This window comes from Diceros bicornis, chromosome 34 (assembly GCF_020826845.1).
Source record: "Diceros bicornis minor isolate mBicDic1 chromosome 34, mDicBic1.mat.cur, whole genome shotgun sequence".
Classification (NCBI taxonomy): Eukaryota; Metazoa; Chordata; class Mammalia; order Perissodactyla; family Rhinocerotidae; genus Diceros; species Diceros bicornis.
Genome location: NC_080773.1, coordinates 28197303 through 28220246, shown reverse-complemented (window position 1 = coordinate 28220246; position 22944 = coordinate 28197303). Strand labels below are relative to the sequence as shown.

The 22944-nt window shown below is 37.8% G+C and overlaps 2 protein-coding genes across 2 annotated transcripts; both read left to right on the top strand.

Annotated features, from left to right (window-relative positions):
- Positions 1–771: 771 nt before the first annotated feature.
- On the top strand, positions 772–1797 carry LOC131397297 (vomeronasal type-1 receptor 4-like). The gene has a single exon (XM_058530093.1). The coding sequence runs from the start codon at positions 772–774 to the stop codon at positions 1795–1797; it is 1026 nt and encodes a 341-aa protein (XP_058386076.1).
- Positions 1798–16826: 15029 nt separating this feature from the next.
- Positions 16827–17840, top strand: LOC131397306 (vomeronasal type-1 receptor 4-like). The gene has a single exon (XM_058530102.1). The coding sequence runs from the start codon at positions 16902–16904 to the stop codon at positions 17838–17840; it is 939 nt and encodes a 312-aa protein (XP_058386085.1). The 5' UTR covers positions 16827–16901.
- Positions 17841–22944: the final 5104 nt, after the last annotated feature.

Below are 22944 nucleotides of genomic sequence, written 5' to 3'. Positions count from 1 at the left end.
ATTAGGAATTAATAAACAGGCATATATATGATCTGAAATGAGTAATAATTTTTTTCTACCATACACTGTTTATCAGGCATCCGTGTTTCCATGTCTTACTTCCTGTGACTCCGATCATTGTACTTTTGTTCCTGGGATAAAAGGAAATGAATCTTTCTGTTGCCATCCTAATGTTGAGGCATTTTTGCATTCATTAAACTCAACTTGTACTGGGACAGGATCTTGCATTTTTAAACTGCAAAGAGGGCATCTACATTTTATTCAGATCTCTAAAGCTTCAGTCAAAGTTTATATTTGCCTATAAAATAAGTCTTCACAAGTAAGTGGAAACTCGTCATTACCAAAATTTAAATAAAATCTAAATTGAAATGGCAAGGTGCAAAAATAAAACTGCATTCATATCTGGTTTATTTGAAGAACACAACTAACTAGTGTTTTTAGTATATTATGGATTAAATGCACCATCTTTGTTACCAGGTTAATAACCCCAATGTGTTCCCAATGTGTGTGATTTTAGAGGGAACACTTAAGCAATGAGCCTACATTGTCTCCACCTTTACATGGAATGTAATAGTGACTGCCTCATGAATTTGTGATTTATAAAGAAATTACTGCATCTGTGGCCTTCACGGCAGGAATTCATACAATGCAAGTGCTCTTTAATGGTTATACTTTCATTTCTTGGAAGGCTATAAAGGACAGGAAAAACTATAAGTAATAATTTCAAAGTAGGAACTGTTGCTAAGTGGAGAATATTGGATTTCTGTTGACATGATACATGTGGCTCACACCTCCACTTCCCCTGCAGGATCCTCTAGTTCAGAAAACAAATATCAGTCATGGAGAACTGACAGGATGGCCACCAGGGATTTGGCAGTAGGAATGATCCTTTTATTACAGACTACATTTGGATTCCTGGGGAATTTCTTTCTCCTTTACCATTATCTCTTCCTTTATTTCACTGGGTGTAGGCTAAGGTTCACAGATTTGATTATCAAGAGTCTGATTGTAGCCAACTTATTGGTCCTGTTCTCCAGTGGAATCGGCTATACATTGTCATCTTTTGGGTGGTATCTTGTCCATAAGGATTTTGTTTGCAAATTTTTCCCCTGTGTTCGTGCAGTGGGCAGGGGTGTGTCCATTGGTAACACCTGTCTCTTGAGTGTGGTCCAGGCCATCATGATCAGTCCCAGAATCTCCAGATGGGCAGAGCTTAAAGTGAAAGCTCTCAAGTGCATTGTCCCTTCAATTTTCCTGTGCTGGATCCTGCAAGTGTTGATAAATGCCATTTGTCCTGTGTTTCTGACTAGCAATGGGAGCCACAAAAACACCACAAATAGAAAAAGTTTTGGAGACTGTTCTGCTGTTCATCATGACAAAACCAGAGACTCTTTGTATACAGCATTGCTGTCCTTCCCTGATGTTTTCTGTTTGGGGCTCATGCTCTGGGCCAGTGGCTGCATTGTTTTCACCATGTACAGGCACAGGCAGAGGGTCCAACACCTTCATAAGACCAATGTCTCCCTCAGAACCTCTCCTGAGTCCAGAGCTACAAAAACCATTCTTCTCCTGGTGAGCACCTTTGTCTTTTTTAACATGCTTTCCTCCATTTTTCAGGCAGTTTTGGCTCTTTGTAATAATCCCACCTGGTTCCTCTTAAATGCCAATTTAGTAAGCACCCTGTCTTTCCCAAGTCTCAGTCCCTTTCTGCTCATGAGCCGTGAATCCAGTGTATCCAGGTTGTGCTTTGCCTGGATAATAAATACAAAATCCCCTAATCTAATGAGAGATACATAAATTGTATGTGTATTTACAATGTTCATCAGGTAACTCACTCATCCTCCTCAGAGTCCTAAGTACAATTATGTCTGGCTGACCAGAGAATGTTAACAGGACATGCTGAATATCTTCTTCCAAATAAACAACAAGTTATAATAGTAATTCTAATGTAATATGATATAATTATCATGTATAAAATCATGTGATTTATGTGGTACTAATGCTTACAGCAGAGGACTTAGAATTTACGCAACAATAAACACCAGATCCTAAAATATTCTGGATATTATGGAGAATTCTTCGAGGCATAAAATTTTTAGAAAAGCTATATAAACATAGAACAGCTTGTTGCGGGTCATTACTGAAACTGAAGCCAATAGTGCTAGAGGGGAAATTCAGTCAATGAGTAAAGCTTCTTGGAGCGAGCTATGAGTTTTGTACATTACATCCTTAGAGAGGTGGTAGTCATTTATTTGAAATATCTTATGGAGGGAGACGAGCGTGTTTAAACATTTAGCATTTTCAGGTAGAAATGGTCAATGTAGATCTGTGAGGGGCAAAGGAGAGCATAAAATTACATTTTAGCTGATTTTTAAACATCAGGTGAGTGGGCCAATTTTAAAAGCCTTGAATTGCGTGTAATTGGGATCTATAGAAGGCAGTGTTTTCTCTTTTGTGAAGATGATTTGGGCACGTGGGCAATGCAGAGCTTTGGAGGCGCATACTCCTGTCTCTGAAGTAATTACATAGACAACCATTAAATCTGGAGCATTGTAGAGAGAGCCAGTTGAAAGGGAAAGACATGAATCCATTCTGTTTATGTAGAGTTTATGGCTCCTTGATTTTCAAGGAGCACAGTCAGTATCTCCCTAATTTTAGGAGAGATTTTTATATAGTTTTCTCTGTATTTACATTCTGAAGTTGATGCAAAGTACAGAGAATTCACTAACTTAAAAAACAGTATTTTGACCTGAACGATACATATTGAATCTTGTACCACAAAAAGAAATCCATATTTTTAGCTCACATGAGACACAAATATTTAGCACAAATTATATCACAAAACAAATACTAAAAAAAAATGCACATATATAGACACACACATACCTACAACAGTGATTACGTACATATGTATATGTACATATATGTCTTTGTGTGATCTGTGTGTATATGTATATGTCTGTATGTGTGTATATATGTAGATATTCATATACATATCAAGTCAACTATCTTTGTTATCCATCTTTCAATACATTGGAAATTGGTACATTAAGACAAATTTAAAATAATACTCATTACAATAATGGCAAATCTTAAACTGTATGTTATTTGATGTGTATATTGCTATGCTAGTTGTTTGTTAAAATTACCTAGAATGAATTTTTCTCTTTCCTACTTTAATTTTATATTTTGCCATATCTCTTAAAAATCCAGTGAATATAGTAAAAAATGTTTGATTTTAAAATATATAATTCGTCTATGTAAGTTTGATGTAATAATTGATAGATTTCAGTGTCAATAGAGTTTATTTTATTTTATCTATGTTAACTTCCATTGTATTAATTTTTAAATATGAATTTACATGATAATTGATCCCTTTTCTTCGAAAGTTGTATACTCATTATTTGTTAATTTTTGCCTAGAAATTTCAGCCTATGTTTTTTTTTTAATTTTCTGTTTATTGCAGTAACATTGGTTTATAACATTGTATAAATTTCAGATGTACAACATTATCCTTCTATCTCTGCATAGATTACATGATGTTCTCATGTTCACCACCCAAATACTAATTACAATTCATCACCACACACATGTGCCTAATTATCCCTTTCGCCCTCCTCCCCCGACCCCCCTCTGGTAACCGCCAATCCAATCTCTGTCTCTATGTGTTTGTTGTTATTATTATCTACTACTTAATGAGTGAGATCATATGGTATTTGACCTTCTCCCTCTGACTTTTTTCACTTAGCATAATAGCCTCAAATATCCATCCATGTTGTCACAAAAGGCTAGATTTCATCATTTCTTATGGCTCAGTAGTATTCCATCGTGTATAGATACCACATCTTCTTCATCCATTTGTCCCTTGATGGGCACTTAGATTGCTTCCAAGTCTTGGCTATTGTGAATAACACTGCAATGAACACAGGGGTGCATGTATCTTTACACATTTGAGTTTTCATGTTCTTTGGATAAATACTCAGCAGTGGAATAGCAGGATCATATTTTACTTCTATTGTTAATTTTTTGAGGAGTCTGCATACTGTTTTCCATAGTGGCTGCACCAGTTTGCTCTCCCACCAGCATTTTATGAGAGTTCCCTTCTCTCCACATCCTCTCTGATACTTGTTGTTTCCTATCTTGTTAATTATAGCCATTCTGAGGGGTGTGAGGTGATATCTCATGGTAGTATTGATTTGCATTTCCCCGATAGTTAATGATGTTGAACATCTTTTCATGTGCCTGTTGGCCATCCGTTTATCTTCTTTGGGAAAATGTCTGTTCAGATCTTTGGGCCACTTTTTAATTGGATTGTTTGTTTTTCTGTTGTTGAGATGTATGAGTTCTTCATATATTTTGGATATTAACTCCTTACCAGATATAGGGTTTGCAAATATCTTCCCCCAATTGTTAGGTTGTCTTTTCATGTTGTTGATGGTTTCCTTTGCTATGAAGAAGCTTTTGAGTTTGATGCAGTCCCAATTGTTTATTTCTTCTGTTGTTTCCCTGACCCAGTCAGATATGGTACTTGAAAATATGTTGCTAAGACTGATGTCGAGGAGCATATTGCCTATGTTTTCTTCTAGAATTTTCATGAGTTCAGGTCTTAAATTCAAGTCTTTAATCCACTTTAAGTTAATTTTTGTGTGTGGTGTAAGAGAATGGTCTACTTTCATTCTTTTGCAAGTGGGTGTCCAGTTTTTACAGCACAATTTATTGAAGAGACTTTCCTTTCTCCATTGTATGTTCTTGGCTCCTTTGTCAAAAATTAGCTGTCCATAGATGTGTGGGTTTCTTTCTGGGGTCTCGATTCTATTCCATTGATCTGTGTGTCTGTTTTTGTGCCAGTACCATGCTGTTTTGGTTACTATAGCTTTGTAGTAGATTTTGAAATTAGGGAGTGTGATACCTCCAGCTTGGTTCATTTTTCTCAGGACTCCTGTGGCTATTTGGGGTCTTTTTTTGTTCCATATAAATTTTCAGATTCTTTGTTCTATTTCTGTGTAAAGTGTTGTTGGAACTTTGACAGGGATTGCATTGAATCTATAGATGGCTTTAGGAAGCATGGACATTTTAAGTATGTTAATTCTTCCAAGCCAAGAGAATGGAATATCTTTCCATTTCTTTGTGTCTTCCTCAATTTCTTTCAACAATGTTTTATAGTTTTCAGTGTACAGATCTTTCATCTCTTTGGTTAAGTTTATTCCTAGGTATTTTATTCTTTTTGTTGCAATTCTATATGGGATTGTATTCTTAATCTCTCTGCTACTTTTTTGTTAGCATACAGAAAAGCAATTGATTTTTGTATGTTGATTTTGTATCCTGCAACTTTACCATATTCATGTATTATTTCTAAAAGATTTTTGGTGGATTCTTTAGAGTTTTCTATATATAAAATATGGTCATCTGTAAATAGTGACAGTTTCACTTCTTCCTTTCCAATTTAGGTCCCTTTTATTTCTTTTTTATTTCTTTTTCTCGCCTGATTGCTCTGGCTAGGACTTCCAATACTGTCTTAAATAGGAGTGGTGAAATTGGACATCTTTGTCTGGTTCCTGTTCTTAGAGGGAAAGCTTTCAGTTTTTCACCACTGAGAATGATATTAGCTTTGTTTTTGTCACCCATTTTATTCAGTTTTTATCATAAATGGATGCTGTATCTTGTCAAATGCTTTCTCTGCATCAAGTGAGACGATCATGTGCTTGTTAATGTGGTATATTGCGTTGATTGATTTGTAGATGTTGAACTATCCCTGAATCCCTGGAATAAATCCCACTTGATCATGTTATATGATCTTTTTATTGTATTGTTGTATTCGATATGCTAGTATTTTGTTGAGGATTTTTGCATCGATGCCCATTAGTAATATTGGCGTGTAAATTTCTTCTTTGATGTTGTCCTTGTCTGGTTTTGGTATCAGGGTAATGTTGGCTTCATAAAATGAGTTAGGAAGGTTCCCCTTCTCTTCACTTTTTTGGAAGAGTTTGAGAACGAGAGGTATTAAGCCTTCTTTGAATGTTTGGTAGAATTCACCAAGGAAGCCCTCTGGTCCTGGACTTTTATTTTTGGGGAGGTTTTTGATTACTGTTTTGATCTCCTTACTGGTGATTTCTCTATTCAAATTCTCTATTTCTCCTTGATTAGATTTGGAAGGTTGTATGGTTCTAAGAAATTATCCATTTCTTCTAGATGATCCAATTTGTTGGCCTATAGCTTTTCATAGTATTGTCTTATGATCTTTTGTATTTCTGAGGTGTCTGTGGTAATTTCTGCTCTTTCATTACTGATTTTATTTACTTGAGCCCTCTCTCTCTCTTTTTTTTTCTTTTTTTTTTTTTTTTTTTTTTTGAGCGCAGCTAAAGGTTTGTCAGTTTTGTTGATCTTTTCAAAGAACCAGCTCTTGGTTTTATTAATTTTTTCTGTTGTTTTTTTAGTCTCTATTTCACTCATTTCTGCTCTGATTTTTATTATTTCCCTTCTTCTACTGATTTGGGGCTTTGTTTCATCTTCTTTTTCCAGTTCCTTTACATGTGCTGTTAGATTGTTTATTTGAGATTTTTTTGTTTGTTGAGATAGGGCTGCATTGCTATAAACTTCCCTCTTAGAACCACTTTTGCTGTATCCTGTAAATTCTGGCATGTACTATTTTCATTTGTCGCCAGGTACTTTTTGATTTCTCCTTTGATTTCTTTGTTGATCAAATCGTTGTTCAGTAGCATTTTGTTTAATCTCCACATATTTGTGGCTTTTCTGATTTTCTTCCTATAGTTGATTTCTAGTTTCATACTGTTGTGGTCAAAAAAGATGCTTGGTATTATTTCAATCTTCTTAAATTTATGAAGACTTGTTTTGTCGCCTAATATGTGATCAATCCTGAAGAATGTTCCATGTGCATTTGAGCAGAATGTATGTTCTTTGGTTTTTGGATGGAATGTTCTGTATATATCTACTAGGTCCATCTGTTCTAGTATGTCATTTAAGGCCAATGTTTCCTTATTGCTCTTCTGTTTGGATGATCTATCCATTGGTGTAAGTGGAGTGTTCAAGTCCCCTACTATTATTGTGTTACTGTATATTTCTCCTTTTATGTCTGTTAATAATTGCTTTATATATTTAGGTGCTTCCACATTGGGGGCATAGATATTTACAAGTGTTAGATCCTCTTGTTGGATTGTTCCCTTGATCATTATGTAGTGCCTTTCTTTGTCTCTTGTTACAGTTTTTGTTTTAAAGTCTATTTTGTCTGATATGAGTATTGCTACCCCAGATTTCTTTTCATTGTCATTTGCGTGGAGCATCTTTTTCCATCCCTTCACTTTCAGTTTGTGAGGGTCTTTAGGTCTGAAGTGTGACTCTTGTATGCAGCATATATATGGGTCTTGTTTTGTTATCCAATCAGCCACCCTATGCCTTTTAATTGGAGGATTTAGTCCATTGACATATAAAGTAGCTATTGATAAGTATGTACTTACTTCCATTTTGTAACTTTTTTTTCTCAGTGTTTTAGTAGTTCTTCTCTGTTCGCTTCTTCTTTGCTTGCTTTCTTCCCTTGTGGTTTGATGGCTTTCTTTAATATTATGTTTGGGTTCCTTTCACCGAGTTTTTTTGTGTATTTATTAAAGCTTTCTGGTTTTGTGATTACCATGAGTATCATAGACAGTAATCTATGTATATAGCAATCTATATTAAGTTGATGGTCTCTGTAGTTTGATCTCTCTGTGAAAGTTCTATTCTTTAACTCCCTTTCTTCCACATTTTATGTTTTGATATCATATCTAACCTCTTTTTTGTGCATTTGTATCCATTACCCTCTAATCATGGTAATAGATAATTTTTCCTATTTTTGGTCTTCTCTTTCCCCCTTAAATAAGTCCCTTTAGCATTTCTTGTAGAACTGGTTTCTTGGTGACAAACTCCTTTAATTTTTGCTTGTCTGGGAAATTCTTTATTTCTCCTTCCATTCTGAATGATAACCTTGCCATGTAGAGTATTCGTGGCTGTAGATTTTTTCCTTTTAAAACTTTAAGTATATCATGCCACTCTCTTCTAGCCTGTAAGGTTTCTGCTGAGAAGTCAGCTGATAGACTTATGGGGTTTCCTTTGTATGTAACTTGTTGCCTCTCTTGTGGCTTTTAGGATTCTCTCTTTATCTTTAATTCTGTGCATTTTAATTATGATGGTTCTTGGTGTGGGCCTCTTTGGGTTTATCTTGTTTGGTGCTCTCTGTGCTTCCTGTACCTGGGTATCTGTATCTTTCCTTAGGTTAGGAAAGTTTTCAGCTAGTATTTCTTCAAATAGATTCTCTGCCCCTTTGTCTGTCTTTTGTCCTTCTGAGACACCTGTGCCACAGATGTTAGTGTGCTTGATGTTGTCCCAGAGGTCCCTTAGACTGTCCTTGTTCTTTTTAATTCTTTTTTCTTTTATCTGTTCAGCTTGAGAGATTTCCTCTAGTCTTTCATCCAGCCCACTGATCCATTCTTCTGTATTATCTACTCTGCTATTGAGTCCCTCTAGTGAATTTTTCATTTCCAGTATTATATTCTTCATTTCTGATTGGTTCTTTTTTATATTTTCCAATACTTTTTTGATGTTCTCATGGTTCATCCATTCTTCTCTGAACATCAGTGAGCATCCTTATGACTTTTTGTTTGAACTCTTTGTCAGGTAGATTGCTCATTTCTGTTTCATTTAGTTCTTTTTCTGGGGTTTTGTCCTGTTCAAACAAATATATTTGAAACTTATTCCTTTGCCTCCTCATTTTGCCTCTTTCTTCTGTGCTTTTATCCATGTATTAGGTAGGTCAGCTATGTCTCTTGATCTTGAAGAGGTGGCCTTATGTAAGAGATGCCTTATGAGGCCCAATAGTGTGCTTTCCTTTCATCATCAGTTCCAAATGTTCCAGGAATGAAACCTGTGTCCCCTGTGTGGGCTACATGTGTCCTTTTCTTGTGGCAGGGTCCTCTTGCTGCAGGTGCCCAGGGAGCCTGGGCTGTTGCCCTGGCTGACTGGTTGTATTGCTCAGCTGTGTGTGGCTGCTGTGGACATTCAGTCCCTTTATTGGGTATGGGGGTTCCCAGCCCAGTTGGCTGCAAAATCTGATAGCACCTTCCCTTTCTGTTATTTCTGTTAAGTCATTAGTCCCCAGCATGGCTAGTTGTTAGGCTCAGGGGCTTACAATTCCTCTAGGGCTCCGGACTATGAGGTTGTTGTCAGCTCTCTCAGGATTGCAGCTGAGTGGGGCTGGCCTGAGGCATGGGAGCACCCAATTGCTTCAAGCTTTGGAAGGTGGGACCGATCTCCTCTGTTGCTGTTCAAGAAGCACAAGTCTTCTGCAGCTGACAAACCCCACCACCCACAGGGCCACACACCCTCTCAACACAGTCTTGCCCCATTTGCACATCCTGACCCCCTGAAGCAGACCCAATCACCCCACTGTAGAGGCCCAACACACTCCACCCACTCCTAGTGCACACCCCTACCTGGCAGAGGTGGACCCACTCCCCTGGCTGCAGAGGATCCAGATACCCGCCTATGCAGACCCACCAGTTACCCAAGGGCTTGCTGTTGGACAGGGCCAGTCCCTACAACAGGCTGCCTGCACTGGCTGAGCTGGATTAAATCCATGCTCTAGTGGGTGGGGCAGACCCCCGTGCTAACAAGCCAAGGGAAGAACTCCAATGGCATTTGCCAGCATCTATGTCGGCACACCTGTACTAGGTCACAATAATGGCTGCCACCAATGTCTCAGTCCCTGGAGAGGTCTCCCTTCTCACTGAGATGCGCCCAGAGCCTATCAGGTGTGTCTCTTTTCACCAAAGGACTGTGCACCTTTCTTTCTGGTGATTTTATTTTGTTTTCTGAATTGGGTGAATTGGTCCATGGGGCCTTTGAGAGCTGGCTTATCTTGCCTTATGTCCTATAGGTTTTCTGGGGGTATTCCCCACTGCTGTTCGTAGCCAGCCAAGCCAGACACAATGACACTCGTCTGAGTTGTGCTGGGACAAAAAGATGCTTATAGCGGTAACACTCTCCTGCTCACGTCCCCCACTCCTCCAGGGAAGGCTGCATACCCTTGGATTGCTCCTGGATGGCTGTGAATTGCTGCAGCCACCAAGGTGGCTTTTGTCTTTCCAGAAAGGAATTTCTGCTTCTTCCACCTCAGTCAGGATTATCTCTCGTTGTGGGGGTTCTTTTAGTCCAGTTTTCAGTTCTCTCTCAGAGGTAATTGTTCCAAGAGTAGCTGTAAATTTGTTGTGTCCATGGGAGGAGGTGAGTTCAAAGTCCACCTATGCCACCATCTTGACACCAACCTCTGATCTCATCATAACAAATTATATCTGCAATGACTCATTTCCAAATAACGACACATTCTGAGGTACTGGGAGTTAAGACTTCAACACATTAATTTTGAAAGAACACAATACAACCCTTAACAGAAGGGGTATGTTGATACCGAAAAAAGGCACATTTGCAAAATGTGGTTTTCCAAGATAGGAAGAAAGAGGCCTAGAGAAGAGAAAAGAGAAGGGAAAATGTCTTTCTCAGGAAAATAATGAGTCCCAGGTCATTTGCTGTGTCCTTTCTTGCTCCTGAAATGCCATGTTTTTATAACTTGGAAACATTTACTTCTCTAACTCTGACATATTGAGCCAAGAACAAATGTGTTAGTTGTGTGTGGGTATGTTTGTGTGTGTATAGTACAATTTCAGAGACAATCTCAGATATATCCTCAAACTGCATAGGAAGTAGGATACACCTCAGTGATGAAAATTGTTAGATCTGCAGATCAAAATAGTATTGGTTATGGGAAATTCATGAAGATTTTGAATGTATTTTGTTCTTGCAATGTTTTACTGTTCAATTTGTTCCCATGTATATTATTTTAATTTTACTGGCATAACAAATTACCACAATTTTAGCAGACTAACACAAAACCCATTTCATCCTCTTATATTTCTTTATTGGAAATATGGTGGACTTGGCTGAGTATTCTGATTAGGGTGTCACAAGCTTTAATTAGCCAGCCTGGACTATCTTCTCAAAATTCTGAAGAAGAATCCACTTCCAGGATCTTAACTTCCTGGCAGAATTGATTTCCTTCTCAGAGTTTCCTGCTGTGCCTATCTGCATCCCATCTTCATGCCCAGGAATAGCATGTTAAATCTCTCTCATGTTTCAAATCTCGGATTTCCTCTTGTACCCCATCTCTCTGCCTTCTCTTTCTGCCTGAAGATCTCTTGTAACATGTTGAGTCCACCAGATAATTGAAGACAATCTGCCTATTTTAATTTCAGCTGATTAGTAACCTTAGTTTGAACTACATAATTTCTTTACAATGCACTAATCATGACCATCTAGGTGACATTACACACAAGGTCGGAGATTTGCCTATAGTATATATGAGACCAGTAAATTTGTTGGAATAAACAATACTATTTTTGAACTATCAATATATCTAAAAAACTATTTCCACAGTTTACCCCTTGTGATGATTTCTTATATGATAGAAGAAAATGGAAATATGTCCAGAAAATTTTTAGCTAAATTATTCTGTATTATTTTTATGATAAAGCTTAAAAGATAAGCTTGTAAGAGCACATAAAGGTTAGCTAAAGTGTTCTATTTTAGAAATACCACAATAAAGAAAGATATTTTCATCATGTCAGTCTTGGAACATAAAAATTCTTGTGGAACTAAACTTTTTGAATCTGTAAGCAGGCCTTTTGAAGGGACGATTTGGCACCTTTTTTCAGCACTGAACACTGGATACTAGTGAATAGCGTCTTCTATTAGACATGCTATTAGATCCTGTACAGGGTACCACAAAAGGAAAGAGAACATACTGTGGAGTGTTGTTCACCTCAAATTTTAGGTGCTCTTCTCTACTGTAGATTAAATTCAAGGGGTATCCAGGAACATCTTATATGAGCAATATTTTTGCACCTGAGCTGAAATTAGAATCCAACACTCATGAAAACAGTTATTGAAGAGACACCTGTAATCTCATATTCCTTGCAGCATGATTTACAACAGCCAAGATATGGAAACAACCTAAGTGTCTGTCAATGGATGAATGGATAAAGAAGATGTGAGATAGATGTACAATGGGCTATTATTCAATCATAAGAAGAAAAGAAAGAATTCCTGCCGCTAGCAACAACATGGATGGACCTTGTGGATATTATGCTACATGAGATGAGTCAGAGAGAGAAAGAAAAATGCTGTATGATCTCACTTCTATATGGAATCTAAAAGAGCCAAACTCATCAAATCACAGACTCAAATGGTGGTTACCAGGGGCAGAGGGTTGGGGAAATGGGTGAGATATTGTCTAAGGGTACAAACTCTCAACTAGTAGACAAATAGGTCCTGGAGATCTAACTCACAGTATAATGAATATAGACTACACTGTTTCATTGTAGTTACCAAACTTCTTAAGAGTCTATATCTCAATTATTCCAAACACATAAAGACATGATAATTAGTTGATGTAATATAGGTGTTATCACTACAGTGGTAATCATATTATGATATATAAATGTATCAAATCAACATGATGCACACCTTGAATTTACACAACGTTATATGCCAAATATATTTCAATAAAAGAAGAAACTGTACATGACTGCTCTGTTTTGATCATAAGTGAGGAAATAGATAAATGAGAGAATCAATTAGTGGCCTCCATTCTCCTCTTTGCCACCTCCATCACCCCTAGACTCATCCATACACTCATCCCTAGACTATGCCCCCTTCTATATCTTCATCTGTCCACCTGTGACCTTTAGACATCCAATAACACTCCACATGCTCTCTGACCCCCATTGAACACTTTTGACTTCAGTATTACACTCTCCACCTTCATTTGTGACCTTTTTCACCTCCAACCCCCTGTAAGGAGTATTCTAGGGACCTCAGTCTAACCTTCCTCAGCCTTCATCACCTCTGCAAAGTCTGTCACCCATACTGTCCTTCCTCTTGCCTTCTGTCTACACCCAATTCCAACATCTCATCCCATGCCCTGGGACTTCTATGTCCCTGAACTCTCATTCATACAAGCCCTGAACTCATAGGCTCATCAATGACCCCCAGGAACCCAATCCCCACCCTGCACTCCTTATATCTAACCCTATAATTCCTGACACTTTCTGCTGGGCTCTTTAGCTCACACATGCCCACTGTCCTTTCCAGACATCTCATTGTCCTATGCCTATTTGGCCTTCATGTCCGTGTCCACGGTGTCCCCTAATGCCATCTCCTTTTCCCACACTCTGCCCAAATTGGATTGTTACCATCTACCATGATCTGCCTACCCCATCTGAATTCACCTTCTCCCCACACCAGGTTGTTTAAATGCAATCACCACTGGCCTTCCCTCACTTTTGCCATTAACTTCCAATCCCCATTAGCACTTTTGTTCCCTTGATCCTATCCCCCCATTATCTCCTCAGATCCCAATATCCCCCCACCTTCACTTCCTTGCACAGTTTTCCCCCTTGCACCTTCATCCTCAGCATTGCACTGTAATAAACCACCAATATTAATAATGCTTTGCCTTTTCTTTTCTGTTCATTCTCTTCCCCGGCATCTCTATAACTCCAAGCCCCCAGGCTCTGTGCCCTCATGTTATCCTTATGTCTCTTTTGCCCTGTGGCCTATGCTTACTCCACTCTATCATATAATCACATGCTGTCACTTCTACAAAGAGGCCAAGTTTCCAGCATGTGTCTCAATATAAGGTGACAATGCTCACAGCACATTTGAAGTGCTGTGCATTGCAATATATATTACCCTTGTGATGGTCGCAGGGGTATAAAAACTACAGAGGGTAGCAGGGCCCCCCTTTGCAGACATCCAGAAATCTAGAGACACAACTATTCTTCTATATAAGATCACATAACTGAGATACACACATACATGGTGACTGTTATTATATGAAAGAGTATAATTATGCATTTATGTGAGTGTATGTATTTATAAGTATTTACATATTTGAGTGTAAATTTTTATGTGTTCAATGTGTGCATTATTTTTTGTGAGTGTAGAATTAAACTTGTGAGATCATTTGAGTGACTGTGTATGTGTATAACAATGTGAATGTGTGTGACTATAAGTTTGAATGTGTGAGACAATGTGCATGCACGTGTGTTTTGCTTCTGTGTAGAAATGAGTTTGTGTGCTTCTGTGAGATGGGTTGTCCACCATTATGGCTCTAACAACTGACTTGACAAGTGGGCATGAGCACAGTGAAGCTGCATCAAAGAGTTGATTTGTGTGTAGGAAAACCTAAAGAATTAAACTCAATTTGTAATGTATAATTATATTTTTTCTGACCCATCAAAAATATATTTCTTAAATTAAAAAAGCAATCATAGTTCCTTCCTGAAAATTTCATGAAAAAAGAAAGTATAGGGGACTGCATTGACTATTTAATGGTCTTGAATTAAGGAAGTAGCATTGGCTTATCTGATAGTTACAAGAATCTCCCTGTTCAACCATTTGATTCTGGTGCTTTCTTTCTGAGGAACTGTTTTAAAATGTTCTGTTATTCTTTTATGGATATTAGTCTGCCTCTGCTTCCTATCACTAGTGAGGGTCAATATTGGTAAAGCAGAGTTCCCTAACAGTTTACATATTCGTTGATATTGAGTTGTGCAAATGAGTGCAATGATATCTAATGTAAGTTATTGGCATCGTGTTCTTCTTGTTATTTGCACCTTTTTTTAAACCCTTCTCAGATATTTTGACTCATTCCACTTCTTTGATCACAACTTAATTAATGATGCAGCTCAGTTGTGTGAAATTAGGAAAGAACTCACTACTTTTAGGTAGAACTTCTGGGTGAAGTAGAATATCCATGGAGACGCACACACTCACCTCCAGTCAATCATGTGTCAGACCTAAGGATTTCCTTCTCTCCTCCATGTGAGATACTGTCTGTCTCCAGGGTTCATGGAAAAGTAAGAGTCTCCCACAAACACTCCAATGGTCTCTTAAGAGATGCTAGCTACAAACTTGTTCTTGGTAATTAACACCTAGGAAAAAAGTTTTGAAAAAATATTCTCAACTCCCCAGCCTGTTACTGCCAATGCTGCTACAGGTGAAATGATAATTGCAATTCTGAGGGGAGGTGAGGTCACAGAATCACAAACTCATACCTCAGGGTCTAGCTACCCTCTCACACATGTACTGACTGCTTTGACCTTCATGCTGAGCCCACCAAAAGGCATCAGGTAAAAGTGGGTGAATTTTCTCTATATTCATCTGAGACTTAGAATCTGTAAGACAGGGCGATGTATCAGGAGTCCAGGTAAGTGAATACATTAGACAAAGGAAATCTTCTGTGTATGAACCTGGTCCAGCACCAAAGCCACATAGGAAGGGAATAAATCCTGAGGCATGACCTGAGACAATAAAGAGAGATGTGTTCCTAGATCTTCCCCAATCCAGGATGGCTGCTAATGTAATGTAATAATCACTGACAGTGATTATTGTGGTTTAATCCAAGTAATAGAAAATCTGATTTTTAACGTGCTTAAGGACTGCAGTTCCAGAGTCAATCTGCTGTTCAGCTTACTTTACAGAAATCACAAACATAATTTTCAGGTTTCTAGAGGTGCACCCAGGGTACCTCAATTTTTGTAAAAAGAGCAGGATGCACCTACAGGAAACATCTGATCCTGTGCAGAAAGAGTGTATCTGGTAGCAGTTGCTGGAGTAGAAATGTTTTCTCTAACTCAGGGTGTATGAAGTGCTTAATAGATTTAATAATTGTGTCTCTATTGATTATGGAGCGACTTTCCCACTTAAAGTGAGGGAAGCAGCATCTTAGAAAAATAAAAATATGTTGAGGAAATATTTTTAGGCTCAAATCTATCTTTTGCTGTTTCTGCTGCTTTTAAATATTATAACACTATATATTATAACAACAAAAATGTAAGGCATTTATACAATGCACAAGTTTTTTGCCTTAGCATTGCTTCATTGCATGTTGCATGTATATCTTGTATTTTAGTATTTTTCATAACTACGGCATTACTGCTAATAATTTCATTTTACTTATGAATTAATAAATGTGCATGTATATGATCTGAAATGAGTAATAATTTGTTTCTACCATACACTGTTCCTCAGGCATCAGTGTTTCTGTCTCATACTTCCTGTGATTCAAATCATTGAACTTTTGTTCCTGAGGTAAAAGCAAATGAATCTTTCTCTTGACATCCTAATGTTGAGGCCTTCCTGCATTCATTAAACTCAACTTGTACTAGGACAGGATCTTGCATTTTTAAACTGCAACTAGGGCATCTGCATTTTATTAAGATCTCTAAAGATTTAGTTGAAGTTTATATTTCCCTATAAAATGTCTTCATATGTAAGTGGAAACTCATCATTACCAAATTTTAAACAAAACCTAAATTGAAATGACAAGGAGCAGAAACAAAACTGAATATTTATCTTGTTCACTTGACCAACACAACTAACTAGTATTTTAGTATATTATGGATTAAATGCACCGTCTTTGTTACCAGGTTAAAATCCCCACTGTGCTCCCAACCAGTGTGTGAATTTAGAGGAAACGCTTAACATTCTGTGTCTATGTTGTCCTCACCTTTATAAGGAATGTAATAGTGACTGCCTAATGAATAAAGAAATTACTGCATCTCTGGCCTTCATGACAGGAATTCATTCGTTTGAAGCATTCTTTAAATGTTATACTTTCAATGTTTGGAAGCCTAAAAAGGACAGAAAAACTTTAAGTAATTATTTCAAAGTAGGAACTGTTGGTAAGGTGAGAATGTTGGATTTAGGTAGATACGATACATGTGGCTCACACCTCCTATTCCCCTGCAGGATCTTCTAGCTCAGAAGACAAATATCAGTCATGGAGAACTGACAAGATGGCCGCCAGGGATTTGGCAGTAGCAATGATCTTCTCATTACAGACTTTATTTGGAATCCTGGGGAATTTCTTTCTTCTTTACCATTATCTCTTCCTTTATTCCACTGGGTGTAGGACAAGGTCCGGAGATTTGATTGTCAAGAGCCTGATTGTAGCCAACTTATTGGTCCTGTTCTCTAGTGGAATCCACTACACAATGTCACCTTTTGGGTGGTATCACCCAAATGACTTTGTATACACATTTTTCCCCTATGTTCATGTAGTGGGCAGGGGTGTGTCCGTTTGTAACACCTGCCTCTTGAGTGTAGTCCAGGCCATCATGATCAGCCCCAGGAACTCCAGGTGGGCAGAGCTTAAAGTGAAAGCTCTCAAGTGCATTGTCCCTTCAATTTTCCTGTGCTGGACCCTGCAAATGTTGATAAATGTCATTTATCCTATGTTTCTGACTAGCAGTGGGAGCCACAAAAACATCACAAACAGAAAAAGTTTTGGATACTGTTCTTCTGTTCGTCATGACAAAACCAGAGACTCCTTATATGCAGCATTGCTGTCCTTCCCTGATGTTTTCTGTTTGGGGCTCATGCTCTGGGCCAGTGGCTGCATTGTTTTCATCCTGTACAGGCAAAGGCAGAGGGTTCAACACCTTCATAAGACCAATGTCTCCCTCAGAACCTCCCCTGAGTCCAGAGCTACCAAAACCATCCTTCTCCTGGTGAGCACCTTTGTCTTTTTTAACACCCTTTCCTTCATTTTTGAGACAGTTTTGGCTCTTTTTAATAATTCCAACTGGTTCCTCTTAAATGCCAATTCAGTAAGCACTCTGTCTTTCCCAAGTGTCAGTCCCTTTCTGCTCATGAGATGTGAATCCAGTGTATCCAGGCTGTGCTTTGCCTGGATAAGAAATACAAAATCCCCTAATCTAATGAGAAATATGTAAATTGTATGTATTTGTACAATGTTCATTAGGTAACTCACTCATCCTCCTTGTAGTCCTAAGTACAATTATGTCTGGCTGACCAGATAATGTTAACAGGACATGCTGAATATCTTCTTCATAATAGACAATAGGTTATGATAGTAACTGTACTGCAATATTATATAGTTATCATGTATAAACTCATGTGATTGATGTGTTACTAATGCTTCCAGTGGAGGAGTTCAGAATTTATGCAACAATGAACACCAGGTCCTGCAGTAATCTGGGTATTATGGAGAAGTCTTTGAAACAAACACAGTAAATTTCCCAGCCATGAACTAGGCATGAAATTTTTGGAAAAAGTACATAAAAATAGAACAGCATGTTGCAGATCATAACTGAAACTGAAGACAATACTGCTGGAGGAGAAATTCAGTCAATGAGTAAAGGTTTTTGGAGCCAGCTATGAGTTTTCTATATTACATCCTTAAAGAGATGGTTGTCCTTTATTTGAAATATGATCTTATGGAGCGAGATGACCATGTTTAAACATTTAGCATTTTCAGGTGGAAATGGCCAGATGCGTCTGTACAGGGGCAAAGGAAAGCATAAAATAACATTAGCTGATTTTTAAACAATATCATGTGAGTAGGACAATTTTAAAAGACATGAATTGCATGGAATTGGGATCTGTAGAAGGCAGAGTCTTCTCTTTTGAGATGATGATTTTAGCATGTTGGCAACAAAGGGGTTTGGAGGTGCATACCCCTAACATATCTCTAATACGATTAACTAGATGGCCATTAAATTTGGAGCATTGTAGGGAGAGCCATTTGAAAGGGAAAGACATGAATCCATTCTGTTTATGTAGAGTTTGTGGCTTCTTGATTTTCAAGGAGCAAAGAGTATTTCCTTAATTTTAGAAGAGATTTTTATGTAGTTTTCTCTGTATTCACATTCTGGAGCTGATGCAAAGGACTGAGAATTCACTAACTTCAAAAACAAAAATATTTTACCTAAACAATGTATATTGAATCTTGTACAACAAAGAGAAATGCATATTGTTAGCTCCCATGAGACACTTAAATATTTAGCACAAATTATATCACAAAACAAGTAGTAGAAAAAAATGCATGTATATAGACATACGCACACCTACAATTGTGATTATATACATAATATGTCTCTGTGTGATCTGTGTGTGTATATGTATGTGTGTGTGATTGTGTATACCTGTGTATATTTATACACATATAAAGTCAGCTCTCTTTGTTATCCATTATCCATTTGTACATTAAGAAAAATGTAAAATAGTTCCAATTACAAAAATGACAAATCTTAAATTGTATGTTATTTGATATATATATTGCTATGCTAGTTCTTTCATTGTTAAAATTGCATAGAATGAATTTTTATCTTTCCTACTTTTTTATCTTTGGCCATATCTCTTTAAAAAATCCAATGAATATAGTAAAACAATGCTTGATTTTAAAACAGGTAATTGGTCTATTTAAGTTTTATTTAATAATTCACACATTTCAGTGTCAATAGAGTTTGTTATTTTATCTATGTTAACTTCTATTGTATTAATTTTTAATTGAGTCTACCTTGTAATTCTACATTATAATTGACCCCTTTTCTTTGAAAGTTGTATACTCATTATTTGTTAATTTTTGCCCAGAAGTTTCAGCCTACATTTAAAAAGCTAATCACAGTGTCACTTTATTTAATACTCTTCAACCCCACCTTTACAATATAAGGACATGACAACACTAATCTATTCACCATATCCCACCTTTCTGAGTGGTGATATGTGTTTTAAAAATTCAAAGACACATGCACAGGTCATAAATGCAAAGCTCAATGACAGTTCACAAAGTGAACACATTTCTCTACTCAGTACCTAGATCAATCAAGAGAATATTGTCTAACAGATTCCTAGGAGTCTCTTGTGCTCCATCCCAGTCACTGCTCCTCAGAGGAACCACTGCTCTGACATCTTACAGCACAGGTCTGTTTTGAATTTTATATGAAAAAAATAATAAAGCCTTAACTATTTGAATTGGATTTTGGAATTCCTTATGTTGTTTGTGAATTTATTGCTGCGTGTTGTTAGTGATCATTCATTTGCATTGCTGTATAGGTTTCTATTCTGTGACTATAAAACAATTAATTTAATCATTCCATTGTTAATAGGCATATGGGTGGATTTCAGTTTGAGACTATTGGGAATAGTGCTGGTATGTATGTTTAGGACATGTTTTGATGACACTCATACCAAATTCTGTTGGCTATATATGTAATAGTGGAATTGTCAGGTGATGGGTTTACATCTCTTTAGCTTTAGGAGATAGTGCCAAAGAGGTTTGGGAGATATTTGTGTCAATTTCCACACCCACCAGCAGTGTAGGAGATTCTCGGTTTGTCCACATCCTTATCAATACTTTTATTATTTTTTTCATTTTTATTTTAGGCTTCTAGTTGGTGTGTGATGGTAGCAAGCAGTGAATTCAGTCGCATTTTCTTGATTATTATGGAAGTTGAGCATATTTTCACTTATGTATTGGCCATTGAGCAACCTATTGTTGAACTATGTGTTAGTCTATTTTGTCCATTTTTTTCTATTGTGTTATCGTTTTCTTATTGATTTCTGGTGGTTCTCAATATCAGCCGGACATGTTACCTTTCTTGATTCTCTATCTCTCTCAGGTTCTTTCTGTCTTTGTCTTTATGTGTGTGTGTGTGTGTGCGCCTTGATGAAGAGAAAGTCTTAATTGTAATATAACTTGATATTTCCTCCTTTGTAGGTAATGTTTATTACTCTGTTTAAGAAATAGTTTCCTATTCTAAGACTGCAGAGATGTTCTCTGTTTTTTAGTTTAGAAACTTTTTAGAACTTTAAAATTTACATTGGCAATCCATTCAAAATTGATTTGATGTATGTGTACATAGCATATTTTATTCTAAGCTAAAAAATTTCAATTCATTCAGAATATGTGATATTTTTCCTTCTTTTCATTGTTCTCACTTCTCATTGCTCACCTAGGTTAACAACACCCCTCGCTTGGATCTATCTTTCCCATGAAGTCTCCTGGTAAATCTATGTCTCTTCCTGCCTCCTTCAGTCTTTAACAACACCATAGCACCACACAACCAAGGTCAGTCTTGGGATCAAAAAACATCAATGACTCTCTTTACTGAATCAGTTATTCTCAAATTTTAAAGAGAAAGGTGCACTCTACTGGGAGACAATTTTCCATGGGCCTCTCAAATTTTTTTCACATCTGGTATCAGATACTCTTCTGGACGACCTTGCAAAGTTTTTTGTATAACAGCTTTGAAAGGCGGCAATAGTGTCTGTCTTGGGTGCAAGGGCAGATTAGTTACCTTACCTATATAATAAAGATAATGCCTTTACTAGAAGCAAACATGGGGCAGATGTACTTATAACCTACAATAAAAGATTGCAGTTTGTTAAGCTTAACGTTCTCCAGATGTAACACAAACACACTATGCGTGCAACATCCTCCGAGACCTCTTTGCATGTCCCTCTTTGAGCTTATGGGAGCAACAGGAACAGATGTAAACACAAAGCTCTTGAGGCCTGTTGGGCAAGAAATAACAATGTCTTGTCTCAATCCCAGGAGTCTCATGACTTGTGCCAGCATCCATGGAACCGGCAGGCTCACTTGTTGGTCTGCAACAGGGTAAAATCTTACACACTTCGCATTTCTTGGCAGTCTTGGCAATTAGGATGGGATAGTGAGTGAGCCATAGAACGAACAGCCTTTTTGCTTTGTCATGGTATCAAAAGGAAGCTAACGATGAGGTAGTTGGGGGCCTATCTCAGTCTGTTTGGGCAGTTATAACAAAATTCCACTAACTGGGTGACTTATAAACAACAATTTATATCTCCCACTTCTGGAGCCTGCAAGTCTGGGATCAGGGTGTTAGCATGGTCGGGTGAGGACTCTCTTCTGGGTTGCAGACTTTTTGTATGTTCATAAGGCAGAAGGATGCAAGAGAACTCTTTAAGGCCTCTTGTATTTTTTTGTGTGTGTGTGAGGAAGATCAGCCCTGTGCTAACATCTGCCAATCCTCCTCTTTTTTTGCTGAAGAAGATTGGACCTGGGCCATGCCCATCTTCCTCCACTTTATATGGGACACCGCCACAGTATGGTTTGCCAAGCAGTGCAACGGTGCGCACCCAGGATCCGCACCAGCGAACCCCTAGCCACCGCAGCGGAGTACGCGCGCTCAACTGCTTGCTCGACCTGGCCGTCAGGCCTCGTTTAAAGGGCACCAGTCCCATTTATGAGGGCTCAGTCCTCATGAGCTATTCACCTCCCAAAGACTCCACTTCCTAGTACCTCATCTTGGGTAATAAATTTCAATATATAAATTTTGGGGGGACATGACTACACGATAGTAGGACCCTTTAAAACATTCAATATTCTCTTCTTTTTACATCAGACTGTAATGGTAATTGTTCTGTTTTATGCTTCTGATTCCCCAACCCCAAAAGTGTCAGAGGGGCTTATCCCAATCAAGAGGTGCTGCAGGTAGATAAGTGTTAGTGGGACAAATTACCCTTTCACTTGCCCCAAGAGGTTGGGTAAGGATTAAGATCAAGTGCCACTAACTTGTGATGTACAAACTTTTGTTATGTAAATGATATTCTCTTTGCTGGTAAGTTAGAGGATTCAGTCTCAGCAGCCCATCTTAGAACATATTATCATCTCTCTGTCAGTGTAGGTGGCTCAGAAAATCTTACCAAAATTCAGAGTCGATTTCCAAGGAAACTCTATTGGGAGTCTGTGGGCAGATTTACAATCCTCAACCCTTCCAGGAGGGATGAAAAAACTGTTGTCTCTTTGGCTCCTCATCATCTAAAAGGAGGCCCAGCCCTTACTGGATTCCTGCCATATGGGAGATGGCACGAGTCTCAGCAAGTGATGATCTTATCATTTAGAGTCTCTGGCAAAGGTAGGCTGCCTCCATCTAGAAGCCTCCCTTGATGTATTAACTCAGGGCCACCCTGACACTATTAATAGGTGCTCTCTTTAGATAGAAGTAATTACCTTCCTAGTGAACTATCTTCCAAACTGAACCCTGAGTTTTAGAA

Excerpts from the sequence above, each read along its gene's own strand:
- LOC131397297 (XM_058530093.1), top strand. The coding sequence starts at position 772 with ATGATACATGTGGCTCACACCTCCACTTCCCCTGCAGGATCCTCTAGT.
- LOC131397306 (XM_058530102.1), top strand. The coding sequence starts at position 16,902 with ATGGCCGCCAGGGATTTGGCAGTAGCAATGATCTTCTCATTACAGACT.